This window comes from Choloepus didactylus, chromosome 7 (genome assembly GCF_015220235.1).
Source record: "Choloepus didactylus isolate mChoDid1 chromosome 7, mChoDid1.pri, whole genome shotgun sequence".
Classification (NCBI taxonomy): domain Eukaryota; kingdom Metazoa; phylum Chordata; class Mammalia; order Pilosa; family Megalonychidae; genus Choloepus; species Choloepus didactylus.
Window position 1 is genome coordinate 26,455,413 of NC_051313.1, and position 27,596 is coordinate 26,483,008.

The 27,596-nt window shown below is 37.6% G+C and overlaps 1 protein-coding gene across 1 annotated transcript in view; it reads left to right on the forward strand.

Annotated features, from left to right (window-relative positions):
* The first annotated feature begins 3,959 nt into the window (after window positions 1–3,959).
* The window catches only part of SERINC1 (serine incorporator 1), a 32,262-nt gene continuing 8,625 nt past the window's right edge, over window positions 3,960–27,596 (forward strand). Inside the window, exons 1-2 of the mRNA XM_037843925.1 lie at window positions 3,960–4,090; window positions 23,711–23,872. Coding sequence (XP_037699853.1) covers window positions 4,052–4,090; window positions 23,711–23,872 — 201 coding nt within the window. The 5' untranslated portion in view covers window positions 3,960–4,051. The remainder of the gene's footprint in view (window positions 4,091–23,710; window positions 23,873–27,596) is intronic.

Consider the following 27,596-nt stretch of genomic DNA (forward strand, 5'->3'; position numbering starts at 1 on the left):
GCAAATTTCCATGTTGTGGATCACAAGATGATATACTTCCAAAGGATATAGACCAGGAAATGTTAGGGAACCTGGGGAAATCATCTGAGAAATTAAAGTAGCCCTTTGGGTCTAGACTATGTCTGTTCTAGGTTGTTGTTAAGCCACAGAAGCTAGTCTGTTTTGGTAACCAAAAGGGAAGGAAGCCTGTCTGACTGTTTACTGCATGCTATGCAGGGTGATGTCATTTATAAGAGCATGCCATATTTTTTAATCCTCACTACCCTATAAGGTAGATATACTACCGATGAGGACAGATTCTGAGGAGTAAAGTACATTGGCATTTTCACAACTTACACTGGAAACAGCAGAGTTTAATACTCAGAACTTGGGGAGTTAGGGAAGGTGTGGAGGGAAGGTGTGGAGATGATATTAACAACCTAAGTGAGGAGGTAAAAATTAAGTGAATAGCTTCTCCCTACCTGATAATTCTTCCAGTGTTAAGTTTTTTGACTCAATATTAAGCCTTCTTGTGGTCCTACATCATTTCTTATTATCTTAATCGATCCCACATCTTCAACTAAAACTTCAATACAAACTACTTTAAATTTTGTGTCTCCTTAACTCCTGATGTTCAAGCTTGCATTTTCAAGGTCTGAGGGAGAACATTTCAGAGACTTCAAATCTGACATGTCCAAACTCATAATTTTTAAAAATTTCTTTTATTTTGCTTTTGGAAGACTTCAATTAATTATTGTTGTCAATACTTTTTTTTATTGAGGTCATACTGACATTATGAAATTTTTAAGTGAACAACTTGCTTGCATTTAGTTCATTCACAATGTTGTGCAACCATCATCTCTATCTAGTTTCAAAACATTTTCATTACCCCAAAAGGAAACCTCCATACCCATTTAGAAGTTGCTCCCCACCCATCCCCAGCCTCTAGCAACCAATTGTCTTGTTTCTATGGATTTACCTTTTCCAGATATTTCAAATAAATAGAATTATATGATACGTGACCTTTTGTGTCAGGCCTTTTTCACTTGGCACAATGTTTTTCGCATTCATGTACATTATAGCAAGTATCAGTACTTCATTCCTTTTTATGGCTGAAAAAAAAATTCATTACCAAACCTGTCACAAGGATGAAGTCTGACCCGGAAAGTTGCTCCTAAAAACTTCTTCCTTTGCTTGAGTTGTGCTTATTTTCAGAAAAATATAACTGCAAACACCTGCAAAGAAGCTAAGCTGCTAAAACCTGCAGCTCCTGCAGCCATGGCCCCCTCTTTCCTGGTGAACCAGGAAGTCTCCAGCCAATGAAATAGCAAGAACGCATTTTGATGCTAATCTCAGGTTCCTGCCTTGTCACAGCCAGGGAAGTCCCCTTTCCAGATTCTGGGCACTAAGCCCCCAACCCTAATTTTACTTTACCTTTACTCATTATATAGTAAATTCTCCACCTCTGGGCAGTGTACAAAGAAGTATGTTCTAGTGTGACCAGGGACTGCACATGCTCAAAAACAATTCTTAGAAAAACCCCTTGAATTCTTTGGAAATCTCCTTGCCCACTTGCCTCAACCACCTGCACATGCATCCCCTGATCCCCTATAAAAAGGTGAACCAGAGTCCACCCTTTCCCATTCTTTGGACAAAGAATAAAGTGCTGCTTTGCTTTACCGAACCTGGTTTGGTTCTATTTGTGTGAGCCACACTGGACAGGAGATCTGGTTTAGAGGGTCCGGCCAAACGCATTACATTTTATCCAATCCAATTCCTTCCTTTTTACTTCCTATGAGTTAATAGTTTCAATCTAGACGATGGTTGCCTAGATGTTAACCTTCCTCTTCCCATCCAATTTTTGTAGATTTTACAAGGCACTCATTATCAGCTATGTCAATGAAAATTGTATCCATTGTCAATAAGAAAGTTATTTCTGTGTGCCAAACTCTTCTTCCAGGATAGTCAGGACAGCTCATAAAAATATGAACTAGAACTTCTATACACTTTCCTTGCAGATGTCCAATATCACTTAATAAGTAAGAGGTTTCAAACATCTCAACAGCTCAGAGCATTCAATAAAATCCGTAACATGTTTGAGTTCTTATAACCAGCATGTTTTCTTATCTACTTTAAAATTTTTGACTGGGCAAACTTGTAACATCTTAATAGGAAGAGATTAAAATATGCATCAATACATGCCAAGCCCTCTGTCTTGGGGTTTGCCCCTATGAAGCTTGTTACTGCAAAGGGGAGGCTAAACCTGCTTATAATTGTGCCTAAGAGTCTCCCCCTCAGTGCCTCTTTGTTGCTCAGTTGTGGCCCTCTCTCTCTAACTAAGCCACCTTGGCAGGTGATCTCACGGCCCTCCCCACTGTGTGGGACCTGACTCCCAGGGGTGTAAATCTCCCTGGCAATGCAGGATATGACTCTCAAGGATGAATCTGGACCCAGCATCATGGGATTGAGAACATTTTCTTGACCAAAAGGGGGATGCGAAATGAAACAAAATAAAGCTTCAGTGGCTGAGAGATTTCAAATGGAGTCGAGAGGTCACTCTGGTGGACATTCTTACACACTATATAGATGAGACTTTTTAGGTTTTATTCTATTGGTATAGCTAGAAGTAAGTACCTGAAACTACCAAACTCCAACCCAGTAGCCTTGACTCTTGAAGATGACTGTATAACAATGTAGATTACAATGGGTAACATGTGATTGTGAAAACCCTGTGGATCACACTCCCTGTATCCAGTGTATGGATACATGAATAGATAAATTGGGGCAAAAACTAAATGAAAAATAGGGTGGGATGGGGGGGATGATTTGGGTGTTTTTTATTTTTATTTTTTATTCTTATTCTGATTCTCTCTGGTATAAAGAAAATGTTCAAAAACAGATTGGGGTGATGAATGCACAACTATATGATGGTACTGTGAACAGCTGATTGTACACCATGGATGACTGTATGGTATGTGAATATATCTCAATAAAACTGAATTTAAAATAAAAAAAGATATGTGTCAATAACAAACAAAAGTGATCTAGAGAATTAAAAACACCCACATGAACAGGGACATACTAACAAAACTTGTCCCGGGCAGTCAGTTGCAGGAATAAGTTGCAAATATAAGTGGAAAAATAGATGCAAAAGGCGGGTGACAGGGATAAAGGGAAATAAGTGGAGAAGATGGGACGAATCAACAAGGAGAAAGAAAACACGAACCACCACTGTTGCTGGAGCCCAGCTGTCACCGTTGTAGGTTCGTTTTTCTTGTCTCAAGCAAGAATTCAGGGACAAGAGGAATAGTAGCAAGTAATAAAGCTTATTTGAAAAGGCTAGCACACGCGGGGAAATTGCAAAGGTTGATAAGAAGGAACCCACGCTTGAGACGTCAGCGCCGGTGTGCCAGAGAGAGGAGACACACCTGGTTGAGCTATGTCCAGGTTTTATGTTAGCCTGATGCTGTGCTTTAGGCTAGGGTGGGAAGTGGAAATTTCCATTCTCCCCACATCCCGACTTAGCCCTTCCTTTTCCCTCCACCTGCCTATATCAGCTGGTTCTGAGAATTAGGGTTTGGTCCTCCCCCTCTTCGTTCTCTATCTGGCTATCTTGACTACTGCTTGATACTGACCCTCCATTTGAACCAACCGAGGCCTCTGGCTTGCCTAGAGTGCCCTATTCTAGCCTGCCTCACCACTTCAGCTCTATCCTCTACCGATGTCCAAATTCAAGCAAATAGTAAACGTGAGTTTTGCTCAGATCGTTTTCTTAGTGTGACAAACTGCAGCCAGCCCTATGGCAGCCGGACGCTCTTGACTAGCAGTCGCCTGGGACCGGACCACCCTCGGAGCTGTCCAGTTTAGCGGTCCCAGGACGCGCCCGCGGAATTTCAGGACCGTACCCTCCCCCACCCGCCCACGCCCAGGCCTCGAGGGAAGTGACGCACGACTGGGGGGCGGGGCGGGCTCTGCGCCGGATGTAGCTGACTGTTGGTAAATAGGGCCCGAAAGGCGGGGAAGTCGCTGTCTCCATCTTGTCGGGGCCTGCAGCTCTTGCGACGTTGTGGAGATGGGGAGCGTCCTGGGGCTGTGCTCCATGGCGAGCTGGGTAAGGTGCCTTCTTGCGGCCTCAAGGGAACTAGCGTGAGAGGCGGAAGAGAAAGGGACACGAGCCCGGCTGGAGGAGGCTCGGCGCGAAGCGTGGTAGCCCCACCCAACGGGGAGTGCCTTCTGTCCCCATTTTCTGACCATTTTCCCTGGCACTCCGTGTCATCTTCGGGACCCTAGGTCTTGCGCAGAACAGGCTAGAGTGGTGGTCAGGTGCAGTGGGGTTGGGATGACACTGATGGAAGAGACTTGGAGCACCCTTCCCCCACCCCTCTTGCGTGAGAGGTGCTCTCCATTCTCCCATCCCCTTTTTCGTCGTTTTCTCTTGTGCTTGCCTCGGCCATTGCTGCAAAGATCTTCAGCCCTGTTCCTTTTGTGGGGTACCGCATCTCTTCTCGTTATCTCTTCCCGGCGGCCTCAGACTGCAGCACTGTCATCCCTGGAGGCATGTCGGCCTCTTTGTTCTGTTGCGCGACTAAAATTAAGATGTGCCAGCAATTTTCATATTAAATTTCCTTACTCCCTATTTGGGACAGTCTGGCAGTAATATTCATGTATTCATTTTAAAGTAAATAGTTGTAGATCTTCAGCAGATCCTTGGTCTTAAAGATATAAGGGAATTAACTGTGTTTCTAAAGTAATAATTTACGTGTCTGGTCAGTTCTGTCATATCGAATATACTGCCTTTCGAAGTAGAGCATGCATGTGTAATCTGAAATGTCATGCTGAATTAGGTGGACGTTGCATTTTTATTGGTTATCGTGTTGTACAAGTGAAACCATTTTCATTATGGTGGCATGATTTTTTTAAATGCAATTTTGTTGAGATATATTCACTTGCCATATAATCCATCCAAAGCATGCAATCAGTGGCTCACAGTATCATCATATAATTGTGTATTCATCACTGTCATCAATTTCAGAACATTGTCATTACTCCAAAAGAAAAATAATAATAAAAAAAGAACACCCAAAACATCCCATACCCCTTATCCCCCCTATTGTTACTCAGTGGCATGATTTCTTAGTCCAGCTGGCACAAATAAGCTTCAGTTTATTTTGTAGGGAATGACCAGCCACTCTCCAAAAAAAAAAAAAAAACAACAAAAAAAAAAACACAGGAACAAAACATTGGCATTATAGAATAAAAATATTTGTAAAATTTTGGATTAGGTAATCTTTGATTTCTAAATTCCACATCTAACAATTCATTTTCTTATTTCCAGAATAATTCCATTATGTACATTCACCAGAATATTTATTTTACATGGTCCCATTTCTTTTCAAAAAGGTTTTGATGTGGCTTGAACAATAAATGTTAAAGTCTAATAAGATAGTAAGTGGAGGTTGTTACTCCAGCCTCAGGCAGTCATCTTGATTATGTTGTATTCTTGCCTCTGGGCATGGAAACCTAGTAGCTTTTATCTCAAAATATTTGCGAGTCTACTTGAGTGGAACAAGTAAGTCAAAATAGGTGACTCAATTGACTTGTATACAATGGAGGCATATTTAGTATAGCAGATAAAAAAGTAATAATACTTTTTGCAAAATAAATGTTGTTAGATTGTTTTCATTGTTTTTTCCTGGAATATGTATAATTTAAATGTCTTATTTTGTCCAGTTATCACGTTGACATGTAATGGAGATTTAAGAGGAGGGATACGCATTATCCATTTTGTTCTCAATCTCTAGGTCAGTGATTAGTAGCCTTTTTTGCCTTAAGGAGACAATTATAGTAAAATTAAAAAGTTTAAGGATTTTTAAAAATATGTGTGTATGTGTTTTGAAGCAAAAAAAGTAGCTTAAGTGAATACCATGGGGAAAATTATATTCTTACTACTGTTTTTACAACTTGGATCACCTTTATTGACTAGCAGAATGTCAGTGATAAAATTGCCACTGTCTTCTAGTCATTGTACATATCCAGGTATATTGGAAAGGTAGGTAACGAGGAGGCAGCTTTTTTTTTTATCTTCGGTAATTAGATCTCTGGCAGATAGAGAAGCTAGGCTGCCCAAGGTGCTCATGACTGCTCTAGATCATTGTGGCTGGTCTATGAATTGATTTTATAGTATGCAATTTGGGTCATCTTTTCCCCTTTTCTTCCTTGTGCCTCTGTTCTCTTTCCTCCCCTGAATTTTTCAATTTCCGTGCAAGTGAGTAACAGTCGGAAAGTTTGCCTTTTGATACGCAAATCCATATCTTCCATATTCTTAATCAGTATGCTCATTTAAGAGAATCTGGTGAATTTAAAATTCATTCAGATTTTCAAAAATGGCATTTCACTTAAAAATTAAATTCTAGCAGTCAAGCCAGAATTTTAAAAAAAACAACAAAACCTCATTTTTTATTTGCTCAATTTTCTGCAGACTTCATCAGTTTTTTTTAAAGTTTTCTGTTTTAAATTATAAATACTTGTAGAAAACTTCAGAACCATCAAAGAAGTATGAAAGAGAAATTATAAATGACATGTTATACTAATGTATCAAGATTGCAGTGTTGATTTTTTTATTTTTTATATTTTTATTTTACTTTTTTTGCCTTTAATAGGCCCAGAATTAGATTAAAATCCTTGGTTGGTGGCTTTGTTAATATTGATTCATGCATAAGTGTCTTTTTTATTTGTAGTTATTGGTGATTACTGTGAACACTGTCATAAACATCTGTGAACCTCCTACCAAACCTACTACTAGGTTACCAACAACTTACATTGATTTATATGCTTTCCCTCATCCCAATCCCAACAATGGTATTAGTGAATAGAACTGATTTTTTTATCTTCATTTTATTGAGATATATTCACATACCACGCAGTCATACAAAACAAATCATACATTCGACTGTTCACAGTACCATTACATAGTTGTACATTCATCACCTAAATCAATCCCTGACACCTTCATTAGCACACACACAAAAATAACAAGAATAATAATTAAAGTGAAAAAGAGCAATTGAGGTAAAAAAGAACACTGGGTACCTTTGTCTGTTTGTTTGTTTGTTTCCTTCCCCTATTTTTCTACTCATCTATCCATAAACTAGACAGAGTGGAGTGTAGTCCTTATGTATTTCCCAGTCCCATTGTCACCCCTCATAAGCTACATTTTTATACAATTGTCTTCGAGATTCATGGGTTCTGGGTTGTAGTTTGATAGTTTCAGGTATCCACCACCAGCTACCCCGATTCTTTAGAACCTAAAAAGGGTTGTCTAAATTGTGCATAAGAGTGCCCACCAGAGTGACCTCTTGGCTCCTTTTGGAATCTCTCTGCCACTGAAGCTTATTTCATTTCCTTTCACATCCCCGTTTTGGTCAAGAAGATGTTCTCCGTCCCACATGCCAGGTCTACATTCCTCCCCGGGAGTCATATTCCACGTTGCCAGGGAGATTCACTCCCCTGGGTGTCTGATCCCACATAGGGGGGAGGGCAGTGATTTCACCTTTCAAGTTGGCTTAGCTAGAGAGAGAGGGCCACATCTGAGCAACAAAGAGGCATTCAGGAGGAGGCTCTTAGGCACAATTATAGGGAGGCCTAGCCTCTCCTTTACAGCAACCGTCTTCCCAAGGGTAAAACCTATGGTAGAGGGCTCAACACATCAAACCAGCAGTCCCCTATGTCTGTGGTCATGTTAGCAACCATCGAGGTGGGGTAGGCCAATACCCATGCATTCTCCACAGGCTCCTCAAGGGGGTACTACATATTTTTTTCCTTGTTTTTTTGTTTTTTTGTTTTTTAACTTTCCCTTCCTTTTTAAATCAACTGTATGAAAAAATAAAATAATAAAAAAAAACATACAATAAAAGAACATTTCAAAGAGACCATAACAAGGGAGTAAGAAAAAGACAACTAACCTAAGATAACTGCTTTACTTCCATTCTATTAGTGAATAGAATTCTATTAGTGAATAGAATTGATTTTTAAGTGACTGGTTTTAAAAAAAAAAGTCGTATACAATGACTATCATTTCTTTGCCCAAGGTACTTAAGTAGGTAGTAGTTAAGGAAAAGAGCTAGTCATTACTGAATGCCTATTTTGTACCAGTCTCTGCTAGATTTTTATTTTTCAGTACGACTTGTTTTTGTAAAAATGATTCGTAATTGCTGTGAATAGCAATGCAGAATGCAGAGTACAAAGAAAGTAAAAATGTCACAGTCCCTGTATCGATAACATTCCTTCTCTGTCAATGCTTATATATCAATGGGTGGATGAATTGTCAAAAATACTTTTGTAGAAATGGTAGCATGCAGCATTTGTATTTTTTAAACAGTGCATTAAATTTAGCTTTTCTTGAATTTAACAAAGAAAAATAAAGTAATACTTAAAGAATTACTGAATGTTAAGTAAATGTTTTTTCATTAGTAGTGTTTCCTAAAAAGATTCTTATAAGGAGATGGTTCTCAGTTGGGCATGGTTTTGTCCCCCAGGAGATAATTGGCAATATTTGGAGACATTTATTTTCAGTTGTTACATCTTGGGATGGCAGGTGCTACTGGCATCTAGTTGGTCGAGGCCAGAGATGTTGCTAAACATCTTACAAAGCACAGATGGCCCCCCCAGCAGCAAAGAATTATTTGAACCCAAATGTCAGTAGTGCTGAGGTTGAGAAATCCTGTTCTAAGTCAAAAGAAAAAGATTTTATAAAACATTGATGTTGGAGTACATTTTAAAGAACATTTTAATTTTTGATTTACCACTATGGGTGATGAAAAAATCAGCATTCACTTAACCTTCTAAATCCCAATTCTTGTTAATTGCATAATTTTTTTTATTCAAAATTATAAATGCACAAAGTTCTCTGAAGCTTATTATAGTAAGCAATACCCCATTTTATTTTCACCTTTTGAAGGCAGTATTTCTTTAGATGTTTACCTCCACATGCTAAACATGGTGATCATGTGTTGGTTTTGTTTTTGTTTGCCTTAGACGTGATATAACTCACAATCACAACAAACATTCATGAAGTCCCTCATTTTTTCACAGTACTTATAATTTTGGTTAAATCATCATTGTGACTATATAAATGAGCTAATATATGTAAGGCCATAGTAAGCACTTATATTTGTTAGCTATATGTTATTTTTATTATTGTGTAATGCTATTTATAGTTCAGCCATGTAAAATATATAGTGTGTCAAAGATAAACCGAGGCAATTTTAAAATTTTCTTGAAGTTTATCTAGACAACAAACAGTGCATTGGGCAGTATCAAACTGAAAGTCAAAAGGAGCTCTGAAAGAAGCTCTGCCAAGAGAATGGAAAGGGAAACTTATAGGGCAAACATGCTAGAAAGTGAGGAAATGTTTTGATTGGCTGATGTTAGGTTACCATTTTACGTAGGGGGTCCCAGAATGGGGAGCAGATATACAATCATTAGTATAGTATTCTTGTCCATTCTCATAAGCTGTCTCTCCTGGACCAAACCTGCTTTATAGCCAGGTGTTGCTTATCTGCAATCCTGTAGGTTTGTTCCATTGTTCCATTTTCTTAGAGAGCACCCTGCAGGTCAATTGTTTTTGTATTCTGGGAAATCTTTTCTTGGAAAAGGTTCCCTTCTTGCAAGGCCCAATACAGGTGGCCATTTTATTTTATTTAACAAGTGATTTCTCTTTTCACATACAGCTTTTTTATTCACTGAAGTTGTTTTCTTTATTTTGTATGTATTTAAAGAATTTAACACCCTTCTTTCCCCCCAGCTATACAAATCTCTCAGTTAAGTTTAAATGCATATGCTGAATGATCTAGTAATTTCTTCTGGAAGATGATCTCTCCCAGAACCTTGTGACCTGCTCTGATCTGTACTGATAGTCCCTGTTTTCCTCCTGGGATCTCACTTCACCCTCAAAAGTGAGGATTCTTATTGCCTCTCTCTTTGGCTGAAGTCCTTTTTTCCTGGGCCACTTGTCCCTCCTCTTCCCCCCCCCGCCCCCCTAGAAAGGCCATGTTTAGTGTAGTCCTTCTTAAGAAGGAATTGTAAGAAACACTTTTGTTGGGCATAGATTTCTAGGTTGTAAGCCATTTTCCCACAGAATTTTGAAGGCATTGCTCTTTTGTCATCTGACTTGCAGTGTTGTATTGTTGTTATTGGGGATTCTGAAGTCATTTTAGAACCTGTTTTTGGGGTATATTCTTCCCTGCTTTCCCATCCCATGGCTAGCTGATTGAATTTCTTGAGTTCTTTGTTTCTCACTTGTATTTTCTCTGTTCTCTGACTGTTTTTCAGATATTGGCTTCTTAGACCGAGACTCTAAGTTTATTCTTCTTTCCCATTTTTCATTTCTTTGGATTTTTGCACTGCTTTCTGAAAAATTTTCTTGATGATTTCCAGGACTTCTATTGAGTTTTTAAAGCTCTGCTGATGTTTTTAATTACCAAGTGTTTTTCCTGTTTTCTATTCCATTTTATTGTATTCTGTGCTTGTTTCATGGGAGCTCTATCTTTTCTTATATCTATGAATGTAAAGATACAGTTTTTTTTATGCTTTCATTTCCCTGCATAGTTTGCGTCTGTCTGTAAAGACTGAAAAACTTCATTAACTTCGACAACACAATTCAATTCAATTCTGACTCTACTCGAGTCAGGCCAGACCCCACAGGTTAAGGGCCATCCTCTACAAGATTGCCCTTCAGTCAGGCCAGACCCCACAGGTTAAGGGCCATCCTCTACAAGATTGCCCTTCAGGCATTGTTGCAAACTCGGGGGCCCAGGCCACCCACACCTCTGGCCAAATGGCTACAAATTTGGGAGTTCCCACTGCCCCCTTGAGTTCAGTAATTTGCTAGAATGGTCCACATAACTCACTGAAAGTGCTATACTTATGATTATAATTTTATTGTAGTAAAAGAATACAAATAAGCCAAAAGAAGATGCACAAGGCAAGGTCTAGTTGGGTCTCAGAAGCAAGCATTTGTCCTTTCCATGTAGAGTCAGAATGTGACATTGTCACCCTGTCTGCACAGTGATGTATCTCATTAACTGATGTATCTTATTAATCGTGGAAATTAACTGAAGTTTTGAATGTCCAGAGTTTATATGGGGTTTCATTACATAGGTGGGATTAGTGGAATCAGTGATTACATTGTTGAACTTGATCTTCAGGCCCCCTCCCCTCCCAAAAGTCAGGGAGGTCAGGCAGACTTGATGGGGCTCAAAGCTCCAACCCCCTAATCACATTGTTGGGCTTTCTGGAGTGGCCAGCCCTCATTACAGGCCCCTCTTTGCCATCTTGTTAGCATATGAACTATCAGGTGTGGTCCTGGGTCCACCATGAATAACATACACTGGAACTGGAAATCCCGGAATTTTAGACAATATCTCCCAAGAACTGGGGACAAAGACCAGCCCAAGTTCTTTATTATAATATAGTGTCCTACAAGTCAACCTTCGTCCCCCCTCAATTTCTTTCACTATGTGTAGAGTGTTTCTTCAGTGGCTATCTGTTCATATTTAGGGGTGAAACACTAAGGATCTGGAGTGGGACTTGTTTACTGACTTTACAGTGAAGTGACTTTGGGGGCCACTTCTTTGCAGAAACCTAATGCCACTGTCTAGGCTGTTGTTATATCTGGAGCAGATTTCCAGTCTCCTGCCTAGAGAGTATACCTGCTTTCTAGTAACCAAGTAGGGAAAGAGGCTTTCACATTCAGTATGTAAAATAGTATTTAATTTTATGCTTTTAGTATGGTAACCCCTGTTGTCAATTCTACCAGGTATTCACCTGTCTGGAACCCCTCTGTTTTTTCCTTGTCACTTGGCAAGGGTAAGAAATGGAATAAAATCTGGGACTCTCAGCTTTTCTTTAAAAAGATATTCAATGAAAGATCCAATTTTCACCTCTACTTTAAGCCTCACTACCTGAGGCACTTGGTGCCACTAATTTTGGTCTATTTAGGGATTCTGCTCTACTAGTTGTTTTGCTCCTTAACCTCCTTTGATGGTTTAGAATCTGGCTTTCTTGGTCTAAGCCAGTTACTACTTTCCATCTTTCAAATTGTTCTTTTTGACCTTTTAAAGTGTCCCTTTTTAAAATTCCCTTAAGGATTTAGAATATCACATAAACTTAGTTGATAAAGCAGTGGCAGGATTTGAGAGGATTGACTCCAGTTTTGAAAGACTTTCTGTGGGTAACATGCTCTCAACAGCATGGCATGCTACAGAGAAATGTTTCATGAAAGGAAGAGTCTGTCAGTGCGGCACACTTTGTTGTTTTATTATACGAAATGGCCACAGTCACCCCAGCTTCAGCAACCACCACCCTGATCAGTCAGCAGCTGTCAACATCGAGTTAGGACCCTCCACCAGCAAAAAGATTACGACTTGCTGAAAGATCAGATGATGGTTAGCATTTTTTAACAATAAAGTATTTTTAAATGATTTATATAGTTTTAGACATAATGCTATTGCACACTTTATATAATAGACTATAGTATAGTGTAAACATAACTTTTATGTGCACTGAGAAACCAAGAAAATCAGCTGGCTCGCTTTATTGTGGTATTTGCTTTATTGTAGTGGTCTGGAACCGAACCTGCAACATCTTCAAGGTTTGCTTATAGTATACATACTTCTTTCAGGACTTTGGAGTCATTTCCCCACTGTGTTCTTGTATTAGCCTGGTATCCACTTCTCCCACCACACCCCCACACATGTACAGGTGACTTATTTCTGGAGTTTTTATTTATCTTTGAATTAAATAACTTAACCAGGATATGCCTGATCTTGAATCTTGATAACTTGCTTTTGATCTACGTGTTCAGTTCTTACCTAAGGAAATTTTTCTTATTATTAGATATTTGACTGCTCTTTCGTTTGTTTTGTTAGGATTCTCTATTTTAAGGACACCAGTTACCTTTATGTTACTTTTATGTCTTTGTTTTCCTTCCATGTTATTTTTTTTCCTGTTTTTGACTTTTTAAAATTAAGGTATAATTTATTTACAGCAAAATTCACACTTTGTGATATACAGCTCTATGAATTTTAACAAATGCATACAGTCAAGTAACCACTACAGAATAGTTTCCTCACCACAGGAAAATTCCTCTGTCCCCATCCCTAGCAACCCCTGTTTTCTGTCCTTAAAATTTTGCCTTTTCCAAAATGTCGTATAAATGGAATCATACAGGTTTTGAGTCTGACTTCTTTTCCTTAGCATAATTCATTAGAGATATATTTATGTTGTTTTGTCTATTAGTGGTTTGTTCCTTTTTATTGTTGTCATTCCAACAGCTTATTTATCCATTCACCAATTGAGAGACATATCCACGTTTTGGTGATTATGAATAAAATCGCCATGAGCATTCACATACAAGTTGTGTGTGACTATGAGTTTTTATTTCACTTGACTAAGAGGTTTTTTTCTGGAGGTAAATATCTAGGAGTGGAATTGCTGGTCTTATGGTAAGTATATGTTTAACTTCATTAGAAGCTGACAAACTGTTTTCCAAAATATCTGTACCATTTTGCATTCTCACCACCGAAGTAAGAGAGTTCTAGATGCTCTATATTCTCATTAGTATTTGGTATAGTCAGTATATTTGACTGATTTTAGCCATTATTATAGGTGTATAGTGGTATCTCATTATAGTTTTAATTTGCGTTTTCCTAATAACGACTCATTGAGCATTTTTGTGTGTGTGTGCTTATTGGCCATCTATATATCTGCTTTGGCAAAATACATGTTCTCAAATATTTTGGCCATTTTTTAAATTTGTGTTTTCTTATTACTGAGTTCTGAGAATTCTTTATAAATTCCAGACACAAATGCTTTTATCATGATTTGCAGATATTTTCTTTGCATCTGTGGCTTGTCATTTCTGCTTTTAACAGTATTTTTTTGAAGAGCAGAAGTTCTTAATTTCTTTTGGGAATTGTGCTTTTCATATTGTATCTAAGAAACCTTAATTTAATATATGACTTGATTATGGCTCAAGGTTCATCTTTTTAAAATATGGATGATTATCTAGTTATTTTAGCATCATTCATTTGAAAGATTGTCCTTTCTCTATTGACTTGCTTTGGCTCCTTTGTCAGAAATTGCTTAACTTATTTGTTGTAATCTATTTCTGGACTCTCTTCTGTTCCGTTTGTCATTTGCCCATACCACTGTTTTGTTTACTTTAGCTTTGGAATTTGTCTCAAAATCTGGTAGTATGTATCTTACAACTTCTTTTTTCCCCAAAATTGTTTGGGCTCTTCTAGTTCCTGTGTCTTTCCATATAAATTTTAGAAGCCCATATAAATTTTACAAGCAGCTGATTTATTTCTGTAAAACTTCTGCTGGGTCTGTGATTGCAGTTGGGTTAAATCTATAGAGCAGTTTGGGGAGAATTGATATCTTAACAATACTGTTTTCCTATCCATGAGCCCAATATATCTTGCCATTATTTTAGATCTTTCATATCTTACATCAGTGTTTTGTAGTTTTCATTGTTGGGGATCTTGTGCATATTTCATTAGATTTATACCTAAGCATTTCTTGTTTTTCAAATTTCAATTTCCAGTTGTTCGTTGTTAGCATATAGAAATGATTGATACTGTGTGTTGACCTTGTTCCTTATGACCTTAGTGAACCCACTTGTTAGTTCTAGTAGCATTTTGTAGATTCTTTGGGATTTCCACGCATGAATAGAGACCATTTTATTTCTTCTCTTCCAATTTGTATGTCTTTTCTTTCTTAACCCTCATTTGCATTGGCTAGGACCTCCAGCATGATGTTGGATGAGAGAGAGCAAATATCCTTGTCTTGTTTGGGATCATAGGGAGAAAGCATTCAGCTTTTTTGCTTTTAAGCGTGAATGGTGACTAGTTTTTGTTGTTTTTATTGTTTAATTTTTATCAAGGATTCCCTTTACTAAGTTGAGGATGTTCTGTTTCTTGCTTACCAAGAGTATTTATCATGAATGGATATTGAATTTTATCAGTTGATTTTTCTGCACCTATTGAGATGACGATCCTAATAGATTTTCTTCTTTAGTCTTTTGATAAGGTAAATTTCATTGATTTTCAGTATCAAATCAGCCTTGCTTTCCTGGATTAAATCCCAGTTGGTTATGATGTATTATCCCTTTTATATATTGTTCATATTATTTGATTCAACTTGCTAAAATGTTAAGAATTTTTGTGATTCTGTTCATAAGAGATGTGGTCTTAACATTTCTTTTAGTGACTTTGGTTTTATGCTGGCCCCATGAAAAGAGTTAGGAAGTGGTCCTGACACTTCTTCAGTTTTTTGGAAGAGTTTGTGTAGAATTGATATTATTTATTCCTTAAATGTTGAGTAGAATTCACTAGTCAAGCCATTTGGGCCTCAGAAGTTTTTGTTTGTTTTTGTTTTGTTTTGTTTTTTAATTTTATTGAAATATATTCACAAACCATACAGTCTTCCACAGAGTACAATCAGTTGTTCACAGTACCATTATATTGTGCATTCATCACCACAGTCAATTTTTGAACATTTTCAATACCACACAAAAAAAGAATAAGAATAGAAAAGAACACCCAAAACATCCCATACCCCCCCCCCAATCCCTCCCTATTACTCATTTACTTTTTATCCTTATTTTCCTACTCATCTGTCCATACACTGGATAAAGGAAGTGGGAGCCACAGGTTTTCTCAGACAGTCACATGGTGTAAGCTGTATAGTTAAACAATCATCTTCAACAATCAAGGCAGTTCAGCAGTTTCAGGTATTTGCCTCTAGCTATTCCAACACACTAAAAACTAAAAAGGGATATCTGTATAATGCATAAGAGTAACCTCCAGAATGACCTCTCAACTCTATTTTAAATCTCTCAGCCACTGAAACTTTATTGTGTTTCGTTTTTCTTCCCCCTTTTGGTCCAAGAAGGCTTTCAATCCCATGATGCCAGGGCCAAGCTCATTCCTGTAAGTATGTCCCGCATTGCAAGGCAGATTTACACCCCTGGGAGCCGTGTCCCATGTAGGGGAGAGGGCAGTGAGTTTACCTGCAGAGTTGGCTTAGAGAGAGAGAGCAACAAAAGAGGTTCTCCTCAGAAGGTTTTTAACTAAAAATTCAAATTTTTAATAGTTTGTCTTTTGTGGAATTTGTCCATTTTATCAGAGTTCTTAATTTACTGACATAAATGTGCTCATACTTTGCCCTTTTAATTCTTTAATGACTCTGGGGTCTGTGGTGATGCCACCTAATTTCTGATATTGATGATCTTTGTCCTCTCTGTGTCTCTTCCTTTTTTTCCTGATCAGTCTGGCTAGAGGTTTTTCCATTGTAATGATTTTCTAAAAGAACAATCTTTTGATTTCACAGATTTTCCTCTATCATGTCTCTGTTTTATATTGAATTATCTTTATTATTTTCCTTATTCTGCCTATTTGGAGTATAATTTGTTCTTCTAATAATTACTTAGGTAGGCATTTAGATCATTGGTTTGATCATTGATTTTTCTACTATGTCCATTTAGTGCTATGAATTTCCTTTCAGTCTCTGCTTTAACTTTTTTTTCCACAATTGTGGTGTATTGTGTTTTTATTTTCACTCTATTCATAATTCTAATTTCCTTTTTGATACATTTGACCTGTGGGTTAGTTTGAAGTATGCTGCTTTGTTTCCAGATATCTTTCTGGTATTGACATCTAATTTTATGCCATTGTGGTCAGAGAATCCACTTTGTTGACATTAATCATTTTATATTTATTGAGATTTGTTTTATGGCCTAGATATGATCTTTTTTTCTGAGTGTTCCATTTGCTTTTGAAATAACCTGTACTCTGCTCTTGTTGGATGGAGTGTTCTCTAAATGTCGATTTGGTTGATAGTTTTGTTTGTCTTCCACAGCTTTACTGATATTTTGTTGTTCTTTTTCAATCAATTTAAAGAGAAAGGGTTAGTGAAATTAAGTATACATGTGGATTTGTTTGTTAATCTTGTAAATTTATTCATTTTTGCTTCATGTATTTTGAAGTTCTATTATTAGATGCATAAACTTGTAGGATTTATTAAGTCCTTTTGCAAGTGGACCCTTCTTCATTGTGAGATGACCCTCTTTATCTCTGGGAAGATTCTTTGTTCTGAAATCTACTTTGTCTTATAGTATCATGGCATGGTATATATTTTTCTTTTACTTTTTTTTTTTTTTTTAGATTTTTTTTTTATTGAGATTGTTCACATACCATACAACTATCCAAAGATCCAAAGTGTACAATCAGTTGCCCATGGTACCATCATACACCTGTGCATCCATCACCACAATTTTTTTTTTCAATTTTTAGAACTTTTCATTACTCCAAAAAATAAATAAAGACACAAAAAGGAAACTCAAATCCTCCTATACCCCTAACCAACCCCCCCCCCATTATTGATTCATAGTTTTGGTATAGTACCTTTGTTACTGTTGATGAAAGAATGTTAAAATACTACTAACTGTAGTATATAGTTTGCAATGGGTGTATTTTCCTATATGCCCCTCTATTATTAACTTCTAGTTATAGTGTCATACGTTTGTTCTAGTTCGTGAGAGAGATTTCTAATATTTGTACAGTTAATCACGGACACTGTTCACCACAAGATTCACTGTTTTATACATTCCCGTCTTTTAACTTCCAACTTTCCTTCTGGTGACATACATGACTCTGAGTTTTCCCTTTCCACAACATTCACATACCATTCAGCACTGTTAGTTATTCTCACAACATGCTACCATCACCTCTGTCCATTTCCAAATATTTAAGTTCACCCTAGTTGAACACTCTGCTCATGATAAGTAACCACTCCCCATTCTTTAGCCTCGTTCTATATACTGGTAATTTATATTTCATGTCTTTGAGTTTACATATTATAATTAGTTCCTATCAGTGGGACCCTGCAATATTTGTCCTGGTGTATCTGTCTTATTTCACTCTATGTAATGCTCTTAAGGTTTCTTCATCAACCCATTTTTTTTAAGACGGTTTTGTTCATACACCATACATTCTGTACTAAGTAATCAATCGTTGGCTCCCTGTATAGTTACGTATTTGTGTATTCAGCACCATTGTTACTATCTATATAAGGACATCTCCTTGTCTTCCACAAAGGAGGAGGAAGAGTCAAAGAAGATAGAGAGACAAAAGAAAAAGAAAAAAGAGAAGGAAAAAAAAAAACCATGACAGCTAGAAAGCAACAAAAGGAAAGACAGCATTAACCTAAAGTAAAATAAAGTGTCAGACAGCATCACTAATGCCAGGAGTCCCTTTGCCTTCACCTAAGTCCGCCCCCCCCAATATGCATTTAGCTTTGGTTTATTGCCTTTGTTATATTAAAGGAAGCATAATAAAATGTTTCTGTTAATTACAGTTTCTAGTTTGCATTGATTCTATTTTCCCCCCAATCCCACCCTATTTTCAGTGCCTTGCAGTGTTGACATTCATTTGTTCTACCTCATGTAACAAAATATTTGTACCTTTTATTACAATCGTTGAGTGCCCTAGGTTTCACTGACTTATAGAGCCCCAGTCTTTATCTTTCATCTTTCATTCTCGTGTCCCATATGGTCCTAACCTTCCTCTTTCAACCACACTCAGTCATCTTTGTTCATTTTACTTGCATTGCTGTGCTACTGTCTCCCAAAATTGTTTTCCAAACCTCTCACTCCTGTCTTTTCCTTTGTGTCTGCAGTGCTTCCTTTAGTGTTTCCTTTAGAGCAGGTATCTTGTTCACAATCTCTGTCATTGTCTGATTGTCAGAGAATATTTTAAGCTCTCCCTTATAGTTGAAGGACAGTTTTGCCAGATACACGATTCTTGGTTAGTGGTTTTTCTCTTTCAGTATCTTAAATATATCACCTCACTTCCTTCTTGCCTCCATGGTTGCTATTGAGAAATTTGCACATAGTCTTATCAAGCTTTCTTTGTATGTGATGGATTGCTTTTCTCTTGCTGCTTTCAGGATTCTCTATCTTTGACGTTTGATAATCTTTTTCTTGGATCCGTAATTTTATGTCTTTCATAAGGGATGGGAAATTTTCATTGATTATGTCCTCTATTATTGCTTCTGCCCCTTTTCCCTTTTCTTCTCCTTCTGGGACTCCAATGACATGTACATTCCTGCGTTTCGTGTTGTCCTGAAGTTCCTGGAGACATTATTCATATTTTCCATTCTTTTTTCTATCTGTTCTTTTGTGTGTAGACTTTCAGATGCCTTGTTTTCCAGTTCCTGCATGTTTTCTTCTGCCTCTTGAGATCTGCTGTTGTATGTTTCCATTGTGTCTTTCATCTCTTGTGTTTTGCCTTTCATTTCCATAGATTCTACCAGTTGTTTTTTCGAACTTTTGATTTCTACCTTATGTACGCCCAGTGTTTTCATTATATGCTTCATCTCTTTTGCCATATCTTCCCTAAACTTTTTGAATTGATTAAGCATTATTTGTTTAAATCCCTGTATCTCAGTTGAAGTGTAAGTTTGTTCCTTTGACTGGGCCATAACTTTGTTTTTCTTAGTGTAGATTGTAGTTTTCTGCTGTCTAGGCACCTGGTTTCCTTGGTTACCCCAGTCAGGTTTTCCCAGACCAGAATGGGCTCAGGTCTAGGAAGAAGGGAATAGTATTTGTTTTCTCTGAGGGTGTCTTAGAAGATTGGTACAACCTGTAAGACCTCAAATCACTGTGCTTTTCTGCCCAGCAGGTGGTGCCTGTCGGCCTGTAGCTCCCAGCTGGTGTAAGGAGGTGTGGCCTATGGCTGTTTTCCCCCTGGCTCTGGGTCTGGTTCTGAAAGGAAGGCAATAGTAGAGCTGGGCCCCACCCCTTTCTTCTAGAGAAGATAGACCCCCTAGGTACAGGTCATTAGCATTTGAATGGTCTCTCTGCCTGTGCTACCTCCACCCTTTTCTGGGTCAGAGCACTGGGAACTGAAAATGGCTGAGGCTTCCTCCACTGAGCCAAAAAAGGGACAGAAAGCCTCCTTCAGGGCCAATCTGTGGCTACCCTTCGGCTCTCCAAGGTCAGTCGTCACCAAAAGCCTCTGTCTGCTTGTTGAGGATTCGTAGCTTGTATTGAGCAGTCCACGTTTTAAAATTAAAACACAGTTGGAGCTCATCTGAGCTATATTCGCTTGCTTGGAGAGTGCTGCTCTTTATCAGTGAGAGGCTTTGCTGTTCGGGCCGTGGCGGGAGGGGGCTCCCAGCTCGGGTCTGCAGCTTTTACTTACAGATTTTATACTGCATTCTTGGGCATTCCTCCCAGTTCAGTCTGGTGTATGATGAGTGGACAGTCAACTTTTGCCCCTCCACAGTTATTCCAGATTATTTACTAGTTGTTCCTGGTTGTTTATTAGTTGTTCCAGGGGGACAAACTAGTTTCTACTCCTCTCTGTACCACCATCTTCTTCCATCTCGTCTTACTTTTAACGTATTTGTGTCTCTATATTTAAGTGGGTTTCTTATAGGAAAGATATAGTTGGGTCTTTCTCTTGTCCAAAGTGACAGCCTTTTCCTTTTAATGGAGGGGTTTAAACCATTTAATGTGATCATTGATACGTTTGGGTTTAAATCTGCCGCCTTTTTATTTGTTTTCTGTTTATGTTATCTGTTCTTTGTTCCCCATCTTTTTTTTTTTTTTTGTCTTATTTTGGATTAATTTGTCATTTTTTAGGAATGTTTTATTCCTTTGGCTTACTATCTATACCTGTTTGTTTTGGTCTTTTACAGGTTGCTTTAGGGTTAACAGCATCTGTCTTTAATTTATCACAGTGTACCTTCACGTATCATACCATTTCATTTATAATTTAAAAGTCTTATCTTTCTATTTCTCCTTTCCCAGTATATGTGCAGTGACAATGGTTGTCATACATTTTACTTCTACCTTTATTTGAAAATCCCATAATATATTATTAGTATTTTTGTTCTAAAAGTTATGTTTTAAAGTAATTTTTTTTAGTAAGAAAAAATGTATTTACCATTACCATTTACCATTTCTTCATTTCTTTGGATGTAGGTCCAGATTTTTATCTTCAGTGATTTTCTTCCTACTTGAAGGATTTCCTTCAACATTTCTGGAGCTCAGGCCTAGTGGTTTTGGATCCTTTTGCCTTCTCTGTAAAGTCTTTATTTTGCCTTTGTTTTTGAAAGATATTTTTTCTGAATATGGAATTCTAATGTTGACGACTTTTTTTCCTTCTGTACTGACTTGGCTTGCAGTATTTCTGACTAGAAGTCAGCTATCTTTCCTCTGTATGTATGTATCTTTTTTTTTCCCCCTGTTGTCTTTTAGGATTTTTCTTTTTTTCATTGTTTTAAAGCAGTATGATTATGATGTGACTTGATGTGCTTTTCATCATGTTTAATTTGCTAGGGCTTCAAGAACTTGTTGGTTATGTGTACTTATAGTTTTCCTCAAATTTGGGGAAATTTTTGTCATTATTTTCTCCAAAGGATCCTCTCCTCCAGAGACTGTAATTTCACTTATGTTAGGCTACTTGAAGAGGGTGTCTCACAACACTCTGATCCTCCATTCTTTTTTTTTTTTTTTTTTCTTTTCATATAATCCTCTTTCATTTGGGATAATTTCTGTTACTGTCTTCAAGTTCATTTATCTTTTCTTATGGAATGTCTTGTCAGTATCTTTTGGTTCAGATATTTTACTTTTTATTTCTAGAATTTTGGGTCTTTCTCATTTTCCTCTCCCTCCCTTACCTTTGAGCATATGAGGTATAGCCATAATAACTATTATAATGTCCTTATTTATTAATTCACTCATCTGTGTCATTTCCAGTCAGAATCTGATTCTTTGCATGCTTGCTAGTTTTAACTGTGTGCCAGACTTCATAAATTTTACCGTGGTGGGTGCTGGATATACTTACATTTTAAAAATATATATTCTTTTTCTTGGCAAGTTGCTAGGAGAGAGTTTGATCTTTTTGATGTTTGCTTTTAAGCTTTGTTCAGTGGGGCTAGAATAGCCTTTAGTCTCTGGCTGGTTTTTCCTTAGTACTGAGTGACAGCCTTCTGATTACTCTAATGCCTCATGAATTAGAATGTTTTTCCACACTGGTTGATGGGAATAGGAACTTTTCCCAGCCTGGAGTAATTTCTTCAAATATGTGCTGACTCAGGTTGAACTCTCTGCAGGTCTCCAGAACTATCGATGTGTTGCTTTCTCCTTCTTCTCTAGGATTCTCTCTTCACCTCCCCAAACTCCCACTGCATCTCTTCAATTTAAGGAAATTGCCAGGCTCCTGGATATCCCTTCTTGTATAGGGAAGTCCCTGAAGAGCTGGGTCAGTCATAGGGCTTACATTGTTTCTTTTCCCCCCTCTCTCTCAGAGATGACTGTCCTGTTTTACCTGTTATTCGTTGTCTAAAAAACCATGGCTTCATATATTCTTTTCTGTGTTTTAGTTTTTAGGCAGGGGGTTAACTGTGGTCATTTATTCCATCTTGGCCTGAACTTGTAATTATTTCAAGCCTTATTCCATCAGTTTTATTTTTGCCCATGTCTATTTCGTTCCTTACTAGTTAATTTTAGTTCTGTAGGTGTGTTTTTCTTCTCAATTCTTTACTTAGTCCTGCAATCTTGTTTTCCATCTTGTTTGGTTCTTTTATCATTTCATTTTTTCTCTCTTTCCTTTTTATTTCCTTTTTTAAAAATTTTCCAATAGCTCAATGAAGCACTTGTGGGGATTTTCCTTTTCCTGTTGTGTTTTATTTCAGACTGGACTTGATTTTTTCAAATCCCTTTTTTTTTTTCAAAAACTGTTTTTGAGGGGTTTTACTTACTTTTTGCTTGAGTATGTTTGCACAGTTGCTGTGGCATTTATTTCTTAATATTGCTTAGTATAAGCAGCTCTGTCTCTACCTTATATTGGTTGTTATCATTTATTTGGTTTCTATAATATTCCCTTCCCACAGTATCTGAGATTCCTTTTTCCCAGAGCTGTATTTCAGGGCTGGAATATCCTAGCCTATCTGAAGTAACAGCAGAGCTGAGCACAGGTTATGTGCTGTCCTTATGAGAATACTTAACTTTGCTTTTCTGAGATATTATTAAATGTCTGTATCAGTGTTCCCCTCTCCTCGTGAGGCAGGGAGAGATCCTTTTCCCTTGGGGTATACTGCTAGTTTTGTGTGGAGCTCTTTTGGAGAAAGTTAGCCCTCATTGTTACCTGTTTTATTTTGCCTAACATCAGTACTAGTTTCGACTATTACTTCCACCCTATGTTTGGAAAGGGAAAAGGTAAGAATAAAAATTCACTTCAATTATATTCCTCCTTGTGGGTATTTCAGAATTCTCAAGCTTTTGTGGGACTCAACAAAATGGTTTCTGGGGGGTAAGGGGTATGGGCTGGAGGTGAGCTTAGCAGCTTTGCTACTCATGAATATTTCATTTCATTTCTTGACTAAACTTAGCACCAGTGTTTTGTTTTTTTTCTTTTTTTTTTTTGCCTTTGTTGTTTTAACTAATTTTATTCATTTGGGTAAATGTAGAGGGCAAGGGCTTCTTTCTTTGACTTTGTTCCATCTTTATCCAGAAGTTACTAGGTTTTATAGTTTAGAGATAATGTATGTAAACCTTTTGTCTCTTGGTATTTACTTTATTTTCAGCCCATTTTTTTTTAACAGAATATAAATTCTTGTATCCCGGTAAACTATACTGATTTTAATACTGCTTTTTTCTCAGATACCATGTTTGTGTGGCAGTGCTCCATGTTTGCTGTGCCGATGTTGTCCTAGTGGGAACAACTCCACTGTAACTAGATTGATCTATGCACTTTTCTTGCTTGTTGGAGTTTGTGTAGCTTGTGTAATGTTGATACCAGGAATGGAAGACCAACTTAATAAGGTTAGTCTTTTTACTTATTTATTGATTAGCTGAAACTGTAGGATGTATATGCATAAAACTGCTTTTTGTGTATTGGGAATAGAAGATGTGTACATGTGGTGTATAAAAAGTTAAGAGCACATATGATCACAATTTTAGCCATCTACAATCTTTTGGGAAGACAGAGAAAAACATTATAAGGCAGCTTGTTAAGTTCTGTTATGGTGGGACAGAAAACGTGTTGCACTAACAAGGAAGTAAATAATTCTACCCAGGTAAAGGTCAGAATATCGGTGGGCCTCTTGGAGAAAAGGGCATTCTAAGAATGAATAGAACTTTTATATGCAGAGACTAAAATATAAAGACCGCATAGTGGGATAAAGCCAGAAAGTTAGGGATGGATCAGATTCTGGAGGGTCTTGAGTATCTTGCTAGAGAATTTTCCCTTCTTTAGACACTTGACAGCTGTCATTGCTTTTTGAGTACAGTATCTATGCTTTAAGAAGATTAATCTGGTAATTAAGAAAGAGTAGAAGTCGAGATAAGTATGGAGGCTGTCACAGTGGTATAAGCAGAAAGGATAGAGAGCCTGAAATAGATTTTCTGGACATACAGCAGTTTGTGCCTGATGCTTATAAATGTTGGCAGTGATGGAATCATAAATAACAACTATGTTCTGATCCTCCCTGGAAAGAAAATTAAGAAAAGGTGGTATATTGGGTTAGGGGGCTTTTTAATATATTTTTTCAGGGTGTGGGGGCAGTGGAAGGAGATGTTGCCTTGGAGGCACTGTATCACATACATCTATGAGTGTCCAAAGGGAAGGAGAAAATGTGGGTATTTAACTCAAAAGAGAAATCAGAGCTAGAGATTCCTTTTTTGAGGATTGTATACGTAAAGAGTTGAAAGTTGAATGTTGAAACCATGGGTTTCTATGCCAAGGAGGACCATTCAGGGTGAGCAGAGCTAGAACTTTGTCAAATTCTAGATTTACTTAAGGAGTTGGTGGGGAAAGGGAATCTCTGAAGGAACAATGAGAAAAGGAGAACCAAGAGAATGTACTTGTTCTGGTTTGCTAATGCTGCTGTTATGCAAAACAGCAGAAATGGATTGGCTTTTATAAAGGGGGGTTTATTTGGTTACAAAGTTATTGTCCTAAGGCCATAAAGGTGTCCAAACTGAGGCATCAACAGATGATACATTCACTGAAGGATCTGGAAAACCTGTTAGCTGGGAAGGCATGTGGCTGGCGTCTGTTGATCTTGGGTTGTGTTCCAGGTCCTCTGTCAACTCCTGTGCTTTCTTGGTTCTTTCTCCCAGGACGTTTCTCTCTAAGCATCTGAGGGTCGTATCTTAGCATATCCTGGAGCAAACTCTGGGCTTCATCTCGTAGCTAAATGTTCTTCTGTCTGTATCTCCAAGTATCTCTAAGTGTTGGCATCAGCTCTTAGCTTCTCTCCAAAATGTCCCTCTTATCTGCTCTGAGCTCCTTCTGTTTGTGAGCTCTTTTGTAGGACTCCAGTGATTAAATCAAGATTCACCCTGGATGGGTGGGGTCCATATCTCCATGGAAATGATTTAATCAAACAAACGGTTTGCCCACAGTTGATTGAGTCATATCTCCATGGAAACTCAATCAAAAGATTCCAACCTAATCAACACTAATACTTCTGCCCCCACAAGATTGCATTAAAGAATATGGCTTTTAGGGGAACATAATATATCCAAACTGGCACAGTACTGTTGTGCAGGCTATAGGAGAAGAGAATGTTAGGAATGACAGGACAGTGTCTGTGTTAGTGACCTGAAAGAGTAGATTCCTTCGAGTGCTGGAGATGGAAGGGTGGAGGGATGGGGAAGGACAGGGAAGAGAGGGGATTCAGATGCCCATGAGGAAGTATATCCAGTGGTTCTAAACTATTAAGGAGTTTTGTAGTGAAGATGGTAGCTTTAGAGGGAAGCTGGGTTAAGGAAAAGATTTTTAGAAGAGGGGAAAGTTAATAATTGTATTTTGAGAGTATCATCAAAGAAGTAAAATATGAGTTAATCTGTAAGAGAGGTGATCAAGAGAAAAAGTTGTAGAAGTTAGCTTTCCTCCAAGAAAAGATTAATTATAATATAAGAAATGTAAGGTGGAAAGAGTGTATTTATTGTCAGTCACATGATCTCAGTCTTATCAAAATAGCATAGTCATCTGCTTAGGGTTGGCTTCAGGGTAAGGAATAATAGTAAATGTTTGGGGATGAGATTATTATGTGAAAGCAAGAGTCTAACATGATTCTTGGCATATAATAGATACTCAATGAATCCTAGTTACATACAAGCAAAAGACAGGCCAAGAGTTGTTACTGTGGTTTTGTCATGGATCCAGTTAACCACAGTTGCGAATCCTGCTGTTGATTGAGGTTAGTTCTTACCATGTATTTCTACTGCTCTGCTTTCTGAAGTCATCAAAAAATTGCATTCCTGTTGTTGGAGATTGAATCATTTCCTCCATAAAGAGATGTTCTAGTCTTAATCTGAGTTCCTGTTGGGTGTGAACCATAAGACCTTTAAAGATGTTATTGGTTAAGGTGTGGACTCACTTGTAAATAAGATCTATGGAAATCTATTTAGATGTGGCTAAATTGAATCAAGGTGGGCCTTAAACCATTTAGCTGGAGTCTTTATAAAGCAGAGGTGTTCAGACACAGTCAGTAGGTAGAAGCTAGAAATCAGCAGGAATCAAAGGAGCAGATACAAGGGGAGAGAGCATCTTGTGACAGAGGATTGATGGAACACTACAGACTCCAGGAGAAAGCAAGTCCTGCCAATAGCTGGATGACATCTAGCCTTCCCAACCATGAGGCAGTAAATTCCTGTTCAAGCCAACCCATTGTGTGCTGTTTGTCATAGCAGCCCTGGCAAACTTATGACACCTGGCCTGCTTGTGATGTGTAGTGCCATGTGACTAGTTCTGGCCAGTGAGTTGTGAGTGAAATGATAAATATCAACCTCTATTTGCTGGTACTAGACCTGCTTTCCTTTCTTTCACAGCCTGGATTCCTAAGTGACCAATGATTTATTTGTAACAGGAGCTAGAACTGTACCTTCTCTATTTTAACCCTCTAAGACTTCGGGGTTGTTTGTTACTGAACCAGCTTAGCCTGACTGATCTAGAAGGTTGAATTAGTTTAATGCTAGAAATTAGAAAAATGGTATGCTGCAGGCATATAAGGGAATGGAATAATTAAGGGTGCTAGTAACAAGTGTGTATGGATAAGTACATGCTGCCATGAGGTTTAGACTGGTGGATAGGAAGGATTTAAGTGAGACCAAGATAGGGCTAATAGACTAGCAAAAGGATATTACACCTAAATATAATTTAAGTTATTGGTTTTCTTTTTTAAAATAGTTATTTTTTTTTTCAAATTAACAGTTATATTTTAGCATACTGGCTTGTTTTAACATTATGTTAAACATTATCATTTAACAGAGGAAATAATTCATTCTAATGCCTGTGAATAGTGTATATAATTCTGACCAATACTCCCAATTATTTCACTTAAATAAATGCATATATATATTTGCATTCTGATTCCACTATGACTCTCTGAAATAGTCATCACGGTTTTCAAGATTTTAAGTTAAAAAATAAAACCACCACCAATTTTTGTACTGTCAAGCCAAATCTATTCATTATCAGAAATAGCACTTTCAGAATAAGGAACCGAAAGTTTAAAATGGTTTTAAGTAGCATCAGCTT